At 41.3% G+C, this 14,150-nt stretch overlaps 1 protein-coding gene across 1 annotated transcript; it reads left to right on the top strand.

Annotated features, from left to right (window-relative positions):
* Positions 1–975: 975 nt before the first annotated feature.
* LOC135245181 (kynurenine 3-monooxygenase) lies at positions 976–13,717 on the top strand. Its single transcript, XM_064318099.1, has 15 exons — positions 976–1,230; positions 2,423–2,492; positions 2,647–2,744; positions 3,873–3,962; positions 5,303–5,351; positions 6,457–6,544; positions 7,328–7,493; positions 7,655–7,726; positions 8,629–8,750; positions 9,535–9,682; positions 10,623–10,680; positions 11,228–11,310; positions 11,806–11,907; positions 12,727–12,786; positions 13,240–13,717. Exons 1-15 carry the CDS (start codon positions 1,060–1,062, stop codon positions 13,378–13,380), a joined length of 1,518 nt encoding a protein of 505 aa, XP_064174169.1. The 5' UTR covers positions 976–1,059; the 3' UTR covers positions 13,381–13,717.
* Positions 13,718–14,150: the final 433 nt, after the last annotated feature.

The following is a 14,150-nucleotide window of genomic DNA, read 5'->3' on the forward strand; positions in this document are numbered from 1 at the left end:
AGTGAATCAGGAATGAAGAAGGACCATTGCTTTCTAAAGATATTGCTGATGCCGTAAATAGTCATTTTGTTGAGCGTTTTACTAGGGATTTCAGAGTGGAATCGGAACAGGCTACAGGATAGAACACAAAGAGTAGCAGTAGGAGGGATATTATCTGCAATCAACAATTTGGCTAAGCACGTTATGACCAGAAGTCTGACTAATGGGTATCATAATGTGTCTTTGAAGTGAGGCAGTATCTTGCTGTATAATTATGAAAACTGGGCTGATTCTATGGTAGTCCCGTCATAATGTGTGTCGTGTTGACTGGTGAACCAGGGTGGACTAGACCTAATCCAAAAGTCGAAAGAGACCAGCTGACTGGGAATGACAAAGGCTGTCCTGGGGGAAGTATGATTCGACATTGTGGTCTATGTCATAAAATAATTAAATCTATGTTAGCAATGCGTACACGCAGTGTTAATTAATACACACATTCTAATGTACATTTCATGCCTCAGAATAAGTTCTCAATGAGCTTATCTGGTTAAAGTCTGGTTAAATAAAACACAACTGTAAAAACAAATCGTAATAAAACAACCAATTTTCTTTTTTTGCAGTTAAGTCACATCACTGAAATTACCTTCCTGTGAGTGCCACAATATGAACACAAGAGGGCAGCACAAAGCAAGATAAAAACGTGTGTGTGTGCGTGTGTGTGTGTGTGGCCTGGTCCAGCTTTATGTTATTTTGCCATTTTATGAACATTAAGAATATATATCAATGATATTAAATTAAATTATGTTGAATGGTATATTATTGTAGGCTACACGTATCTGATTTCACGTTTCCTGGATAAAAAAGGGGAGTCTATTGTAAATGTTGCTCTACGTATACATCGGCTGCGGATTGGACGGTAGCTTGCCCTTTCACATACAGTAGCATGTGTTTCTGGCTTTTCAAAGTTCGGAAATTCCTCACGTCGTTGTTAGCGTTGTGGTTTGTTTAACAAAATAAGGAACCAAAGGGATAGGGGGGGGGGGGGGGCTTTCGCTCCTCCCTAAACAGAACGACTACAAAATGCTACTCAGGGACAGCCAATTTAATTGGTTGAATAAAGTGGTCAGCCCCTCCAAAATTAACACAAATAAAATCGTGGCGAGCTCCAGGGCAATATCCGCGATGGACTCTACACCTAGCGAGAACAGATCAGACAAGCGCAAAGTAATCGCAGTAGTTGGAGGAGGCTTGGTAAGAAATTGAGTGTGCATTATTTTTCATTTGCTTGGCAGACACTATTCCAGTGCGACTTACACAGTCTGCATGGGTAACATGCAGTTTACTGTATACTATTCATGTGTACCGTATAGCAGCAGTGGGCATTGCGCAAGATGACGTGGACTGAAACTAATTTAGTTATTTTCATTTTTTTGTATGCAAAAGAAACAAGCAGCGGTTCATTTAAGACGGTTCATTTAACACTGTCTATGCTTCGCCTTGTATAGACATGTATGACTTAAACCTATTATGTCAACAAAGTTTACACGTGTAATTTCACACTACGCCAACGCTTCCAGCACATGGGAAGCGCTTCGTAAAATAAACTACTAAAATAAACAAAAATGTATTTAATTGTTACCGGTCATTTTGTTTTGAATACAGGAACATTATGGGGTATTTATTAGGGGTATGACAACTCACTGCAATTTTTTCATGTTTACGAAAGTGTCTATGTGGTTAATCACAGTTGCCCTCGGTTTGAAGGGAAATTACTAGCACAACAAAGTCGGAAGTCCTTTATCATGAGACAAACCGGTTGTCGCTGGGACATTAGAATTCACAGCGCGCCGGCAGTTGGATTTATTTTAGCTGGCAATAATTTATTATTATTATTGTTATTGTTATTGTTATTATTATTTTACAAATGATATTTGTTATTTTCCAATCAAGCTAAATGTGCTTATACAAATAGTTCCGGTTTTTTAAGCCACGATTATCCTGAAGTTAATTGATCATCGTTAGTTCACTGTTGCAGGCTTTCATAAGTTGCAACGGACATGCACATGAAATTTTGAATATGTTTTTGAATCCCATGCCAACTTTTCAAGTGAGTGGAGGCATAGTCATAGTAAGTTAGCCAGTTACAACATAGCTATAAGACACTCTGAGGTGTTCTAACGGTGAATTGAATTTCCATCTTTAAAAATGAACAAATCACTGGTATATCACAGTTTCTCAAACTGGCTTGATAATCGATTCTTCTGCCATGTTTGATTTTTAACCATTCTATGTGTTTCTAGGCACCTGGTCATCATATGGCACTGCAACATCATAGAATGGTTGACAGTACTATGCACCCTCAGTCTGAATTAACAGGGCTTCTTTTCTCAGTATGGCTGTAAAGAGCCTCAGCTTTCGTGACATGCCCACTCTCTCCCCTTAGGTAGGAGCTCTGAACGCCTGCTACTTTGCAAAAAGAGGTTTTGCAGTTGAGCTCTTTGAATCTCGTGAAGGTAAAAATGAAAATAATGCATATTTTTTTAACATTATTATTATTTTTTTTTACCTTAAAATGTGAATCACTTGTTCTTGGGCTGCACACAAACTCCTTATCAAACTCATCATCTCTCTGAATTACTTTTGATTATGTATTTGGTTTCTGTTTAGATATCCGACAAGCCAAAGTTGTGCGTGGCAGAAGCATTAACTTGGCTTTGTCTCACAGAGGCCGACAGGCTTTGAAACATGTCGGAATGGAGGAAAAGGCAAGTTTTTTTACTCTTTTAATGCTTCTGAACTGTGTACTTCTTCTATAAAAAGCATTTGAGATCCAAGAATACACTCTGACCACGACACGACAAGCTTGAGTTTTGTTTTTGTTTATCACACGTTTTTAAATATTTAATGTGGTGTGGTCGAGCCCTTTCGGGCAGCTCAGTCTGGCCCCAGATGGCCTCTCCTTAGTGGGTTTATAATGGAATCAGGGCTCAGAAATGAGCTTCAATTTGGGGGCCTACACTCTTAGCAGACCCCCAATGGTCCCCATGTCACATAGCGTATTTTACACTCCTGTGAGTTTTAAAGTTCAGTGGACCTAATCTTGCTGAACAAAATTTTTCAGATTTTTCAAACCTTCAAGGACAGCCACAGTGGCTTAGGGGAGGAATCACTCCCTCCTTACGAAGGCTCTGTCTTTTTGTGTGCTATTTCTCAGGGTTGTCGGATTAAGATTCTGTAACTCCTGAAATGAATTGCAGAAGTATGATGAAAGGGAAGATAATAGTTGTCCCCCCACTGTAAGATTATCAAGCGTCAAAAACTAGCACATCACATTGTCTGCTGCCCAGATAGTTTTGGTGAAATTATCATTAAAACAATGCAGGTTATAAGCATAAGCGACAACTTGTTGCTACAGATCAGCATAGTAATTAATTACTATAGTAATCAATTATAGCAATAGCGGCTGGGAGTGGGTGACAAGATTATTATTGTATAAAAGAATTATATGGAGACTTGATTAGCATCACAACAAACTGTTTCCTGGCTGGGGAACTGGGACATCAGACCCCCTATTGACGGACAGACTGGTTGATTTAGACACTGAAATCAAATCACATTATTTTGAATTATTCACATATTATATATTATTCATATATTATTTCTGTTTCCCACCCAAGAAAGCATTGTATGAAAAAGGTATTTAAAGACATTCAGTCCTGCTAATGGGGTTCAGATTAACTCCGCTGAATCTAGAGTACATTTCCTGTGTTTCTGAAAACTGCACTTCCTGTAAATAAACATAATTTTCATCAAGTTCCTTTTTCTTCTTACACCCACTGAAAATGCATGAAACAATACTAGAGTTTTTCTGATACTGAATGTTTTGGTTGCAGATCGTGTCCAAGGGCATCCCCATGCGTGCCCGGATGATCCATGCCCTGAATGGGACCCGATCTCCCATCCCGTACGGGAAAAAGGGCCAGGTACCACCCATCTGAGCTCAGACTTTTTACAAAGTCATTTGTACGCACACTTGTACGCAGACAGTGCGCGTGTGGCTCCTGAATCAATATAACCCTTGATTGCAAACACGCAAGCATGTCGCCACCCAGCAGGTACCGGTGCTGTTGGTTTAATGTCACGCGTGCTGAGTGAGGAGCTTTACCCCATCTGCCTACATTACGTTACATTACATGCATTTAGCAGACGCTCTTATCCAGAGCGACTTACACAACTTTTATATAGCATTTTACATTGTATGCATTTATACAGCTGGACACATACTAAAGCAATGCAGGTTGAGTACCTTGCTCAAGGGTACAACGGCAGTGCCCTGCCCGGGAATTGAACCTGCGACCTTTCGGTTACAAGCCCACTGTGCTACACTGCCGACCAAAATGAGACATGGCCTCATAGCCCTAGCAAGGCTCAAGTTAGCAGCTTCAAAGGTTTGGCTTTCAGGGCTTTGGAGACATCGGAGGGAAGTTGGAAGGCATGAAAACAGGGTGCCTGCCCTTTTGACACAATCGAATTGCCTCGACGTAAGAAAATCACAAGAAAAGAACACAATATTTAATTGCCCTCTACCATATGCTAGCTTACACTACCTTACACTCGGGCAATGCATCCCCCAGGTCAAAGTTTATTCCCGTGTAAAAATCCAAGCCAAGGTCTTCCCCCTGATTAGATAAGATATTTGAAGTGGCTTGCCTGCCTCCATAGCTGTCTGTGTAGAGCACTGATTGCTTCCCCCTCCTGCTGATTTTTGTTTCTCTAAACCAGGGGTGTCCAGTCTTATCCAAAAAGGGCCGGTGTGGATGCGGGGTTTTGTTTTAGCCCAGCACTAAGACACCTGATTCTACTTATCGAGGTCTTGATTGAAGACCATGATTAGGCAATTAGTTGAGTCAGGTGTCCTAATGCTGCGCTAAGACAAAAAAACTTCAGCCACATTATTTATTAATGCATTCATTTTGAGGGAGAGAAGAAGGGATACATAAAAGTCAGCATCAACACAGGCAGTTAACAGTAGGTTAATCCTTTCATTGAGAATTAGAGAGAGAGAGAGAGAGAGAGAGAGAGAGAACTTACTATGCTTATGATGAAGGGTGGCTTCCTTGGTGTTGTTCTCTGGAGTGCAAGTGCTAGCAAAAGTTCACTTTTTGTACACCAGTGTAATTTCAGTCCATACCATTTTTGTAGCTTATGTACACATTCCAGCACAGACAATCAGAAATGAGTCTTCAGGAGAGTGTCTGGACATCTGAAAAGTATGACATATGGTCTGACAATATAATGTTCAGTTTTTCTGTTTTCTTTCCAGTACATTCTGTCTGTGGACCGAGCCAACCTGAACAAGGAGCTTCTAACAGGTAACATCGAAAAAAATTAACGCGATCCATGCTCTGGGACAGTACTCAGAGAAATCACAGTTCATACCTATCAATTAGTTTTGGTCTCTCAAAGATACAATGATACATGTTTACTTTAAGACTCCTATATGGTTATACAATGGTTTGAACAGCTCCCTTTGGTTCCTATTGGCAGCTTACTTGTTGCTATGTTAGATAATTTCCTTATTTCAAACGTTATTGGCTGTCACACTTGCTAAGTAGGTTATTTTTAAGTTCAGAAAAATGTTTTATATAAGATGCGCTCTCTAACAAGGCTATATATGTTTTACTGTATGTGTGTGCGCGTGCGTGTGTGCGCGCGCGTGTGTGTGTGTCTACACAAGTCAAGCTGTGGCCAACCACCTTCCATCCTTCACATAGTTTCAAATTCATATTCACAAACAGTGAATGTTAACAGTTATTTGTTTATATGTTTGGCTCTACACGACAAAAAGCAAGTATTGGTTATTAGCTTATGTATACAGGGAGGCTAGGTCCAGCGTTGATTGTACCCAAAGCTAAACAAACAAATTTAGTACTCCAAACAAAATCTTCCCACGAATTAGATGGAGAGACTTTTTAGAAAGAGTCCAATTAAAATAAAGTTTCCTGAGAAAACTGTCTATACAGAGAAGTCAACTAGGTATATTTAAAATTGAGAACACAGCCATCTCAGTCTAGTGTATTGGGACTGTGACATAATGTCAGCTGTTTAGAAGCTTATACAGATCATCATTTTAAACCACATGGTATTTGTGAACAGTCTCTTTAAAAAAAAAAAAAAGTGAACTTTGTAATTAAGTTTTTAGTCATTTTCTTTTCCTTTGCTGTCAACATCGCTCTTGTTCAGTTTATTTGGGAATTTGTATGCATTCTTCAAAGACTTGAAAAGGAACCTCGTCTGACAGGCTCTGTTCATTTCCAGTGACTCAGGCAGAGGCGATGTGTGGTTTAAATGTGTTAGCGAGCGGGTCTTCTTGTAATGGTTTTCTGCTGCGTAATGTCGTCTAGGAACGTTATACGATCTTGTGTAAATTGTGGTGCTGTGAAAGTGTCAATGCGCGGCTCTGTTCTGTTCTCGAAGCGGCCGAGCATTACCCAAACGCAAAGCTAAACTTTGGACACAAACTTTTGGACTGGAGCATCGAGTCGGGAGCAATGACCTTCCTCAGGTAAACAGCCCTAAAAGTCATGCTCATGCTTTTGTAACACAGTCAGAGTGAGTTACGCCGAGATTGTGCTGTATATATATCAGTAATATATGGGCTGTGTGTGTGAATACACTTTTATGTGTATGTTTGTGTGTGTGTGTGCGTGTATGTGTGTGTGTATGCATGTATGTGTATGTGTGTGTATGTGTACATTTGTGTGTGTGTGTTTGTGTGTGTGTGTGTGTGCTTGTGCATGTATGTGTGTGTGTGTGTGTATGTGCGTGTATGTGTGTGTGTATGTGCGTGTGTGTGTGTGTGTGTGTATGCATGTATGTGTGTGTGTGTATGTGTACATTTGTGTGTGTGTGTTTGTGTGTGTGTGCGTGTGCGTGTGCGCATGTGTGTATGTGTGTATGCGTGTGTGTTTGTGTGTGTGTGTGTATGTGTGTATGCGTGTGTGTGTGTGTGTGTGTGTGTGTGTATGCGTGTGTGTTTGTGTGTGTGTGTGTGTGTGTGTATGTATGCATGTATGTTTATGTGTGTGTTTGCGTGTATATGTGTGTGTCCGTGTGTTTGTGTGTATATGTGTGTGTGTGTGTGTGTGTGTGTGTGTGTGTGTATGCGTGTGTGTTTGTGTGTGTGTGTGTGTGTATGCGTGTGTGTTTGTGTGTGTGTGTGTGTGTGTTTGTGTGTATATGTGTGTGTGTGTGTGTGCATGTATGTGTGTATGTGTTTGTGTGTATGGAGGGAAGAGAGTGCCTATCTTGTGCCTCATTAAAAAAACGGCCTGGCTTTTCTGATCAGGCCGGACGGCGCGAAGGAGCAGATCAAAGCTGACCTGATCGTGGGCTGCGATGGCGCGTTCTCCGCCATCAGGAAGCAGTTCCTCCGGCAGAGCCGCTTCAACTACAGCCAGACCTACATCCCCCACGGCTACATGGAGCTCACCATGCCCCCTCACAACGGAGACGTGCGTGCCGTCCCGCCCGCCCCCTCCCCGATACCTCCTTTCATCATTCTCTCCTCCGTGCGCTCCTCGTAAAGTGCTGGTGCTGGGGCATGATGTTATTACGATTTCTACACATTCGTACATATGCGCTGCATTGATAAGTGCTCCTCTGCCTTCCTCAGTTTGCCATGGAGCCCAACTACCTTCATATATGGCCCCGGAACACATTCATGATGATTGCCCTGCCGAACCAGGTGAGTTTTTCTCTTTTTTATTTCTGGGTGTGCCCGTCTCCTGCGGTAACCTGTCTGGGTGTGCCCCTCACCTATCCATATCTGCCACTCACATTTGAATAATTTTTTGTCGCAAATGCCCATTTTGTCTGAGAGAGACACAGAGAGACAGAGAAAACGAGAACAACATGCACACGGAGGGTATTGCTCAAGGGTACGTCGGCATCATCGCACTTTAAATGGCAAATAGTGATACAGTTCGTCAATGACTCGTGAAACACAACCTCGAGAAAGGTGTCGGCAATGATAAACTGCGTCAAATGGTAGCTGAGCGATTCATCGCACCCTGACCTATCAAACACACTCCATAGGGTATCATACGAAATGCAATAGATAATATACTTTACTATGGGAAGTAAAGTATATTATTACACACACGCACACACACACACACACACACACACACACGTCACATATGCATGCATCAGCTCACATACATTATTGTATTACAGAAATACTGTTTAGTACAGAAGGAACTCCAGCAGTTACAACATTTCCTTAGGGGTGTGCATTACAAAAAATATAAAGTATCTGTATCAATGAGTGACCTTGCTTACAAGGTTTTGTAACAGATTTATGTGATATTTACACATGAGGTATTGAAGAGTGACCTACACTGTGCCATTGTATCGTTATAATATTTACCTAATATCGGATATTTCAGTACCTCAGAAAAATTCTAAACTGAGACTTTCTTAATATTATACCGGGCTTATTTGATGAACCGTCCTTTTGTTTGTCTTTCATGCATGTCTTTGTAATACATTTAAATGGTCTTGTAATGGACTTGTTCACTAACAGTTCATGATGTTTGCTGTGTAAACTGAAAGACGTGTGTGTATCTTTCTCACTATCTGTTGTAGGACAAGACCTTCACCTGCACTCTATTCATGCCATTTGAAGATTTTGAGAAAATCACCACAGAAGAAGAAGTCATGGGCTTCTTCCAGACCTATTTCCCAGATTCTATCCCTCTCATCGGAGAGTAAGCTCTCTGTTCTTCACCAGCCCTCCCTTCTTCCACCCTTTCTCCTACTCCTACCTCTTCCTCTGTAGCTTCCATCTCTTCTTTATAAACTTTCTCCTTTCTCCTTCCCTCTTCATTTCCCCTCTTTTGCCCTGCCCTAACCTGTCACTACATCTCTCTCTTTATTCTCGCATTTCTACCCCCATCTTTCTGTCCACCTTCCTGCTTTAAATCTTTCCTTTTATCTCTCTCTCCATCACTCTTTTTTTCATGAAGCCCCCCCCCCCCACCCCCAAAACACACACACACTACACACACACACAAAAGAGAGCTCAGTGTAACATCATTAAGAGTCACTGTCCATGAAGTGTGAAATTACAGGATCCGGGACAGGAGAAGAAGAGTGATGTTTTTTAAATTTGTACCGTACAGTACAGCGGGGGTACCGGGGAGATAAGACGTTGACGTTCCCTGCCCATCTATCTTCTCCAGTTCATTTATTCGAAACAACAGCAATATAAATAACAGCAGGCATCCTGTAGTGACGCTTATTCACTGATGCTTTCATCGAATATGGCAAAGAGCTGTTGCTAGCCAATTTCTGTTGAGATGCGTGAGGTGACTTGAGGCTTGGTTTGTTCATACTAAGCCATACTGAACACAACAGTCAGTGGAGTTGCATTTCAAGTGATAAAGTTAAAGATTGTTAAAAGCAAGCGTTTGTCAGAAATGTGATATTATAATTTAACAATATAAGATTATTAAGCATTGTGTTAACACCCCCTCCCCCCTCCCCTTTTAGGGTCGCTATAAAGAGGGACTACTTCCGCCTGCCGGCCCAAGCCATGGTGTCCGTCAAGTGCTCCCCGTATCACATGGGGGACAAGTGTGTGATGATGGGGGATGCCGCCCATGCAGTGGTCCCCTTCTATGGCCAGGGAATGAATGCGGTGAGTCCAATGAGTGACAGAAAGTCTTAGGACCGAGGGAATCAAAGACAGGTAGAGATACAGAGAGAGAGAGAGAGAGAGAGAGGGAGAGAGAGAAAAAAGAGACAGGAAGAGGGCCACTGAGAGTGATGGAGAGGTGTCAGGAGGGAGGGAGAGAGAGAAAAATCTGATAGATAGAGGGGAAGATAGAAGGGAGGGAGGTAAAGGGTAATGAGAACAAAGAGGAAGGGTATGAGAGGGGGCATGGAAAGTGAGATATAGAAAGGGGATTACATTACATTACATTTATTTGGCAGATGCTTTTATCCAAAGCAACGGATTAAAGGGAGAGAAAATAAAAGGGAAAGAGGAAGAGGGTGTGTGTGTGGGAGAGAGAGCGAAAGAGAGAGAGCGACAGAAAGAGGAAGAGAGAGAGAGAAGGCATAATGGTAAGGGAACTCACACACACACATGCACTCCCACACTCACGCACACACATGCGCTATAGATGAGGTGGAAGGTGGAGCTGGAATGAGGCAGTGGGAGAAATATAGAAATTGGGAAAAAGGTAGAAGGGAGAAAGCAAGAGGGTAAAAGAGAGAAATGAAAATTGCAATCTCTCAGTGAACTCAGTCGCAGAGTTAGGGAAAGCAGTGAAATTGATCCAATCATGGGATAGAAAGCTGTTATGTAGCCACACTACATTTTTGACATCTCCAGCTTGCAGGTTAAATTGAATGTGGAGCATGTAGCAGGAAATGTGTTTCATTTCTACCTTGTTCTTAGTCAGTCACTTTTTTCATGTACGTGTTGATCAAGATATAGAGAAATTTGTAAGAGGTATTAGTCGTTGAGCACAAAGTAGGGACGTTCCATGTGATTCGTCTCACGCTTGATATGTTGCAGGTAATTGTCTCATATTTAAGAAACATCAACAGAACTTTTTTGTCCTTTTTCATAGGGCTTTGAAGACTGCCTTGTTTTTGATGAAGTAATGGAACAATTCAATGAAGATTTCAGTGAGTCTCTTTATTGAAACAAAGCTCTGTTGTGACAACAGTGACAGTCACACAGAAACTGGCCTGTGCTATCTGTCAGAGCAATCGATTGAATGTAAGTGTACAATTAGCTGTGTTTGTATGAAAGGTGATTGGTTCTGTATGTTTTCCCTTTGACTTTCTTAAATACGTTGGCAATCTGAGAACTCTATTATTCACTGCTATTTACTAATATTATTTGCAGTGATCTAAAGAATCACTGAAGGAAGGGAATATAGGGGATTGTGTAAAGCATATCAGGTGTAAGGAGGATGATTTTGTTTTTATGACCACAGGGCCTTGGCTTATATCACCTAAAGGATAGCACCTTCTGCAGCACCAAACCCATGTCAGTGTACCAGGGCAGTACATTTTAGAATGGAATAGAATAGCTTTGTTTTTCCCAAAGGAAGATTTTTTTTTCTGATTCTGTTTGGTTTTATTTGGTCAGGAAGGCTTTATTGGCTCAACAGCACCCCCTGGTTGTGTGCCCTTGTCAGAGTAGTGACAATCTGTGTTCTGTCTTCAGGTGTTGTGCTTCCAGAGTATACCAGAGTGCGTGTGCCTGATGACCACGCCATTGCTGACCTCGCCATGTACAACTACGTTGAGGTTGATGACAGTGTGTGTGTGTGTGTTTGTGTGTGTGCGCGTGTATGTATGTGTTTGCGTGTTGTGTGTGTGTGTGTGCGTGTGTGTGTGTGTGTGTAACAATGTTGTGCTATATAGGATGCTTCATGAGGGCCCTATGAAATTGAACACCAGTGCCACTATTCATAAATGAATCAAATGACAGGCATTAAGCACCCTGCTGAGTCTTCATTAGAACACCTGACTATGTGACTAAGTTAATCAATCCTCCCATAAATACAAGTGAAACTAAGATATGGGCTACATTATGGTGTCTAATGGACACTTTCTTTTGTTTATAGACACGATAATACTTGAGTATGATTAAAAATATCAGCACAAGTAAATGCTACTGTTTGCTGTTTCCGGTAAACATGCCTATGAATGTACGAATGTAAGAGATTGTATTTAAATTCATCACCTCTTCTGCGAGTTTCATTTATTTATATTTATATTTATTTTTATGCTTTCTTAAAGATGCGGTCGCACGTCAATTCAAAATGGTTCCTTTTCCGGAAATACTTGGACAATTTTCTTCATTTTATAATGCCAAACACAATCATACCGCTGTACACTATGGTAAGTAATTTATGTAGTGAAGCAATTGTCTTTCTTCAGGACCTCTCATGATTGTATCTTTTTAGCATATGGCGGGCCAGATTGTGAGCCAGGAATGCTCTTTCTCGATGTAGTTTAATATCCAGGCCTGCTTTTTCAGGCATGTTATTGAAGGTGTTATGCCCCTGGTTATCACTGTAAAATAAATGTTGTTTGTGTTATGATCCACTTAATAACTCGAACATGTTTTTCTATTGACAGGGACATTAATAGGTCTAGTCACAACTCTAGGTTCCCTTCCACATTTAGAGTCTGGAAAATAAGATTACATTGACTATCTCTGCATTTGTGTCACCAGAAAAAAGGCAATTTCCTGATAAATTCCTGGAAGAGGTATTACATTTCAAGCAGTCAGCAGTGATTTGGCAATAAGTCGCATTTCATGCATAAGCAATATTGGATATACTATTTATATCTATTTTTTGTCAGTGCTCGATTTTGTTCACAACCGAGGAATGAAACTTTTTTTGAAAACCACACGTTTTTCACTGTTTTTTACCACAGCCCATGTCTCCTGTTTGTTGTGTCCAGTTTTGGGCACATCAACAGGGCTCATCAGTAGCTCTCAGTACCACCCACATTTTGTGGTGTTTATATGATTAATTGTACCCCGCGCTGGTCTGTGCTGTGATATTAACCTGTTTGTGATCAATCCTGGCCCAGTAAGTGTTTTGTGTGAGACACACGGAGAAGTTCGGAACGGCTCCGATTGTAAGGAGCTAGCGTTCACACCTGCCGTCTTCTCATATCTTCCCATCTCTCTCTTTCTCCTTCCCGCAGGTAACATTTACCAGGACTAGGTATCACGAAGCTGTAAAACGCTGGCACTGGCAGAACAAGGCAAGAGAAAAGTTTTGCTGCGTGTGTGCATGCGTGCGTGTGTGTGCGTGCATGCGTGCGTACGTTTGCGTGTGTGTTTTCCTCTGCCTTCATGGTTTTAGTTGCATGCTGCTGTATGATATTATTACCATAACCAAAATCATATCCATATGACACTACATATGTTCATATGTCATATGAGGGGAGCCTTCAGTTTTCTGTCCTGTCAGTAAGGCCAGACACACTGTGATGGAGCTGATTAAACTATTCCAGCTTAAGAAACTGCCAGTGGAAGAAAGCAATTAATATAGTTATTATTATTATTATTATTAGTAGTAGTAGTAGTAGTAGTAGTAGTAGTATTGTTATTCTGACCATCTTAAATTCATTGCATAGAAAACTAGATGGGAAGTTTCAGTGTTAAAATGCAATAAGCAATGGCAGGTGCTCATGAAGTGATTACTCCTGTGCCAGGTGATCAATCGGGGCCTGAGTCTGTGTGGCGTAGCGTCCCTGGCTGGAGGAACCTACCTGGCCATTCGATTCGCCCTGAGCCACCCCAGTCTCACCGTGGACCAGCTGTGGAGCCGGGTCCATACTCTCAGATGGTACTGATACCGTTCCCGCTACCGGGGATGACAAAAAACAGGACAAATCCTGTCCACGAGAGTTTCAGTCCTGTCGACTTGACCCGGCTACCGAACAGAGAATGGTTTGCTGGCAAGTTATTAATTAGTATCAGGCTTAAAAAAATTGGAATTTTGATTGCCTGAGGGCCTGGGTAATGTCAAATCCCTGACCCACAGCCCTCCCTTAATCAGTAAGTGATTGACAGATAATTTCAGCCAAGGTCAGTGTTACCAGCCTTGACCTTGGAAGGACTCAGGTTTACCATAGATGTATTCAGTACCTAAGCATCAAGTGGGTCACATCTACATAAATCCAATGTGCCTGTCAATGCTTTCTGATGTGATTTAAATAAAGTTTTATTTTTTACCATGTAAATAGTACTCCAAATCTAGGGTAAATGTCCATCACATTTGCAATGGTATTACTGAAAGGACAGCATGGGGGTGGGGGCAGTGAGTGGAGATCTAAATGTACATTTGAAATAAATGTCAGTAATGTTTCTTAATGACAAAATCTGAAATTGAATTAATAAAACAATTACAATTATAATGGCCAGGTCAGTATTCTTTTTTTAGGTAATTTTTCACAGCAAATACTTCCTTAGAGCAAAGACAAATATATAGTTCTCGTTTTGTGCAATGAACTGACTATTTACAATGCAGTCCATACGTTATTTGGGCAGTGACACTGTACACAGTATTTTAGCCCTGTATTCCAGCACATTGGATCGGAAGTGAAACACTGAATATGAGGTT

This window comes from Anguilla rostrata, chromosome 18 (assembly GCF_018555375.3).
Source record: "Anguilla rostrata isolate EN2019 chromosome 18, ASM1855537v3, whole genome shotgun sequence".
In the NCBI taxonomy this organism is placed as follows: Eukaryota; Metazoa; Chordata; class Actinopteri; order Anguilliformes; family Anguillidae; genus Anguilla; species Anguilla rostrata.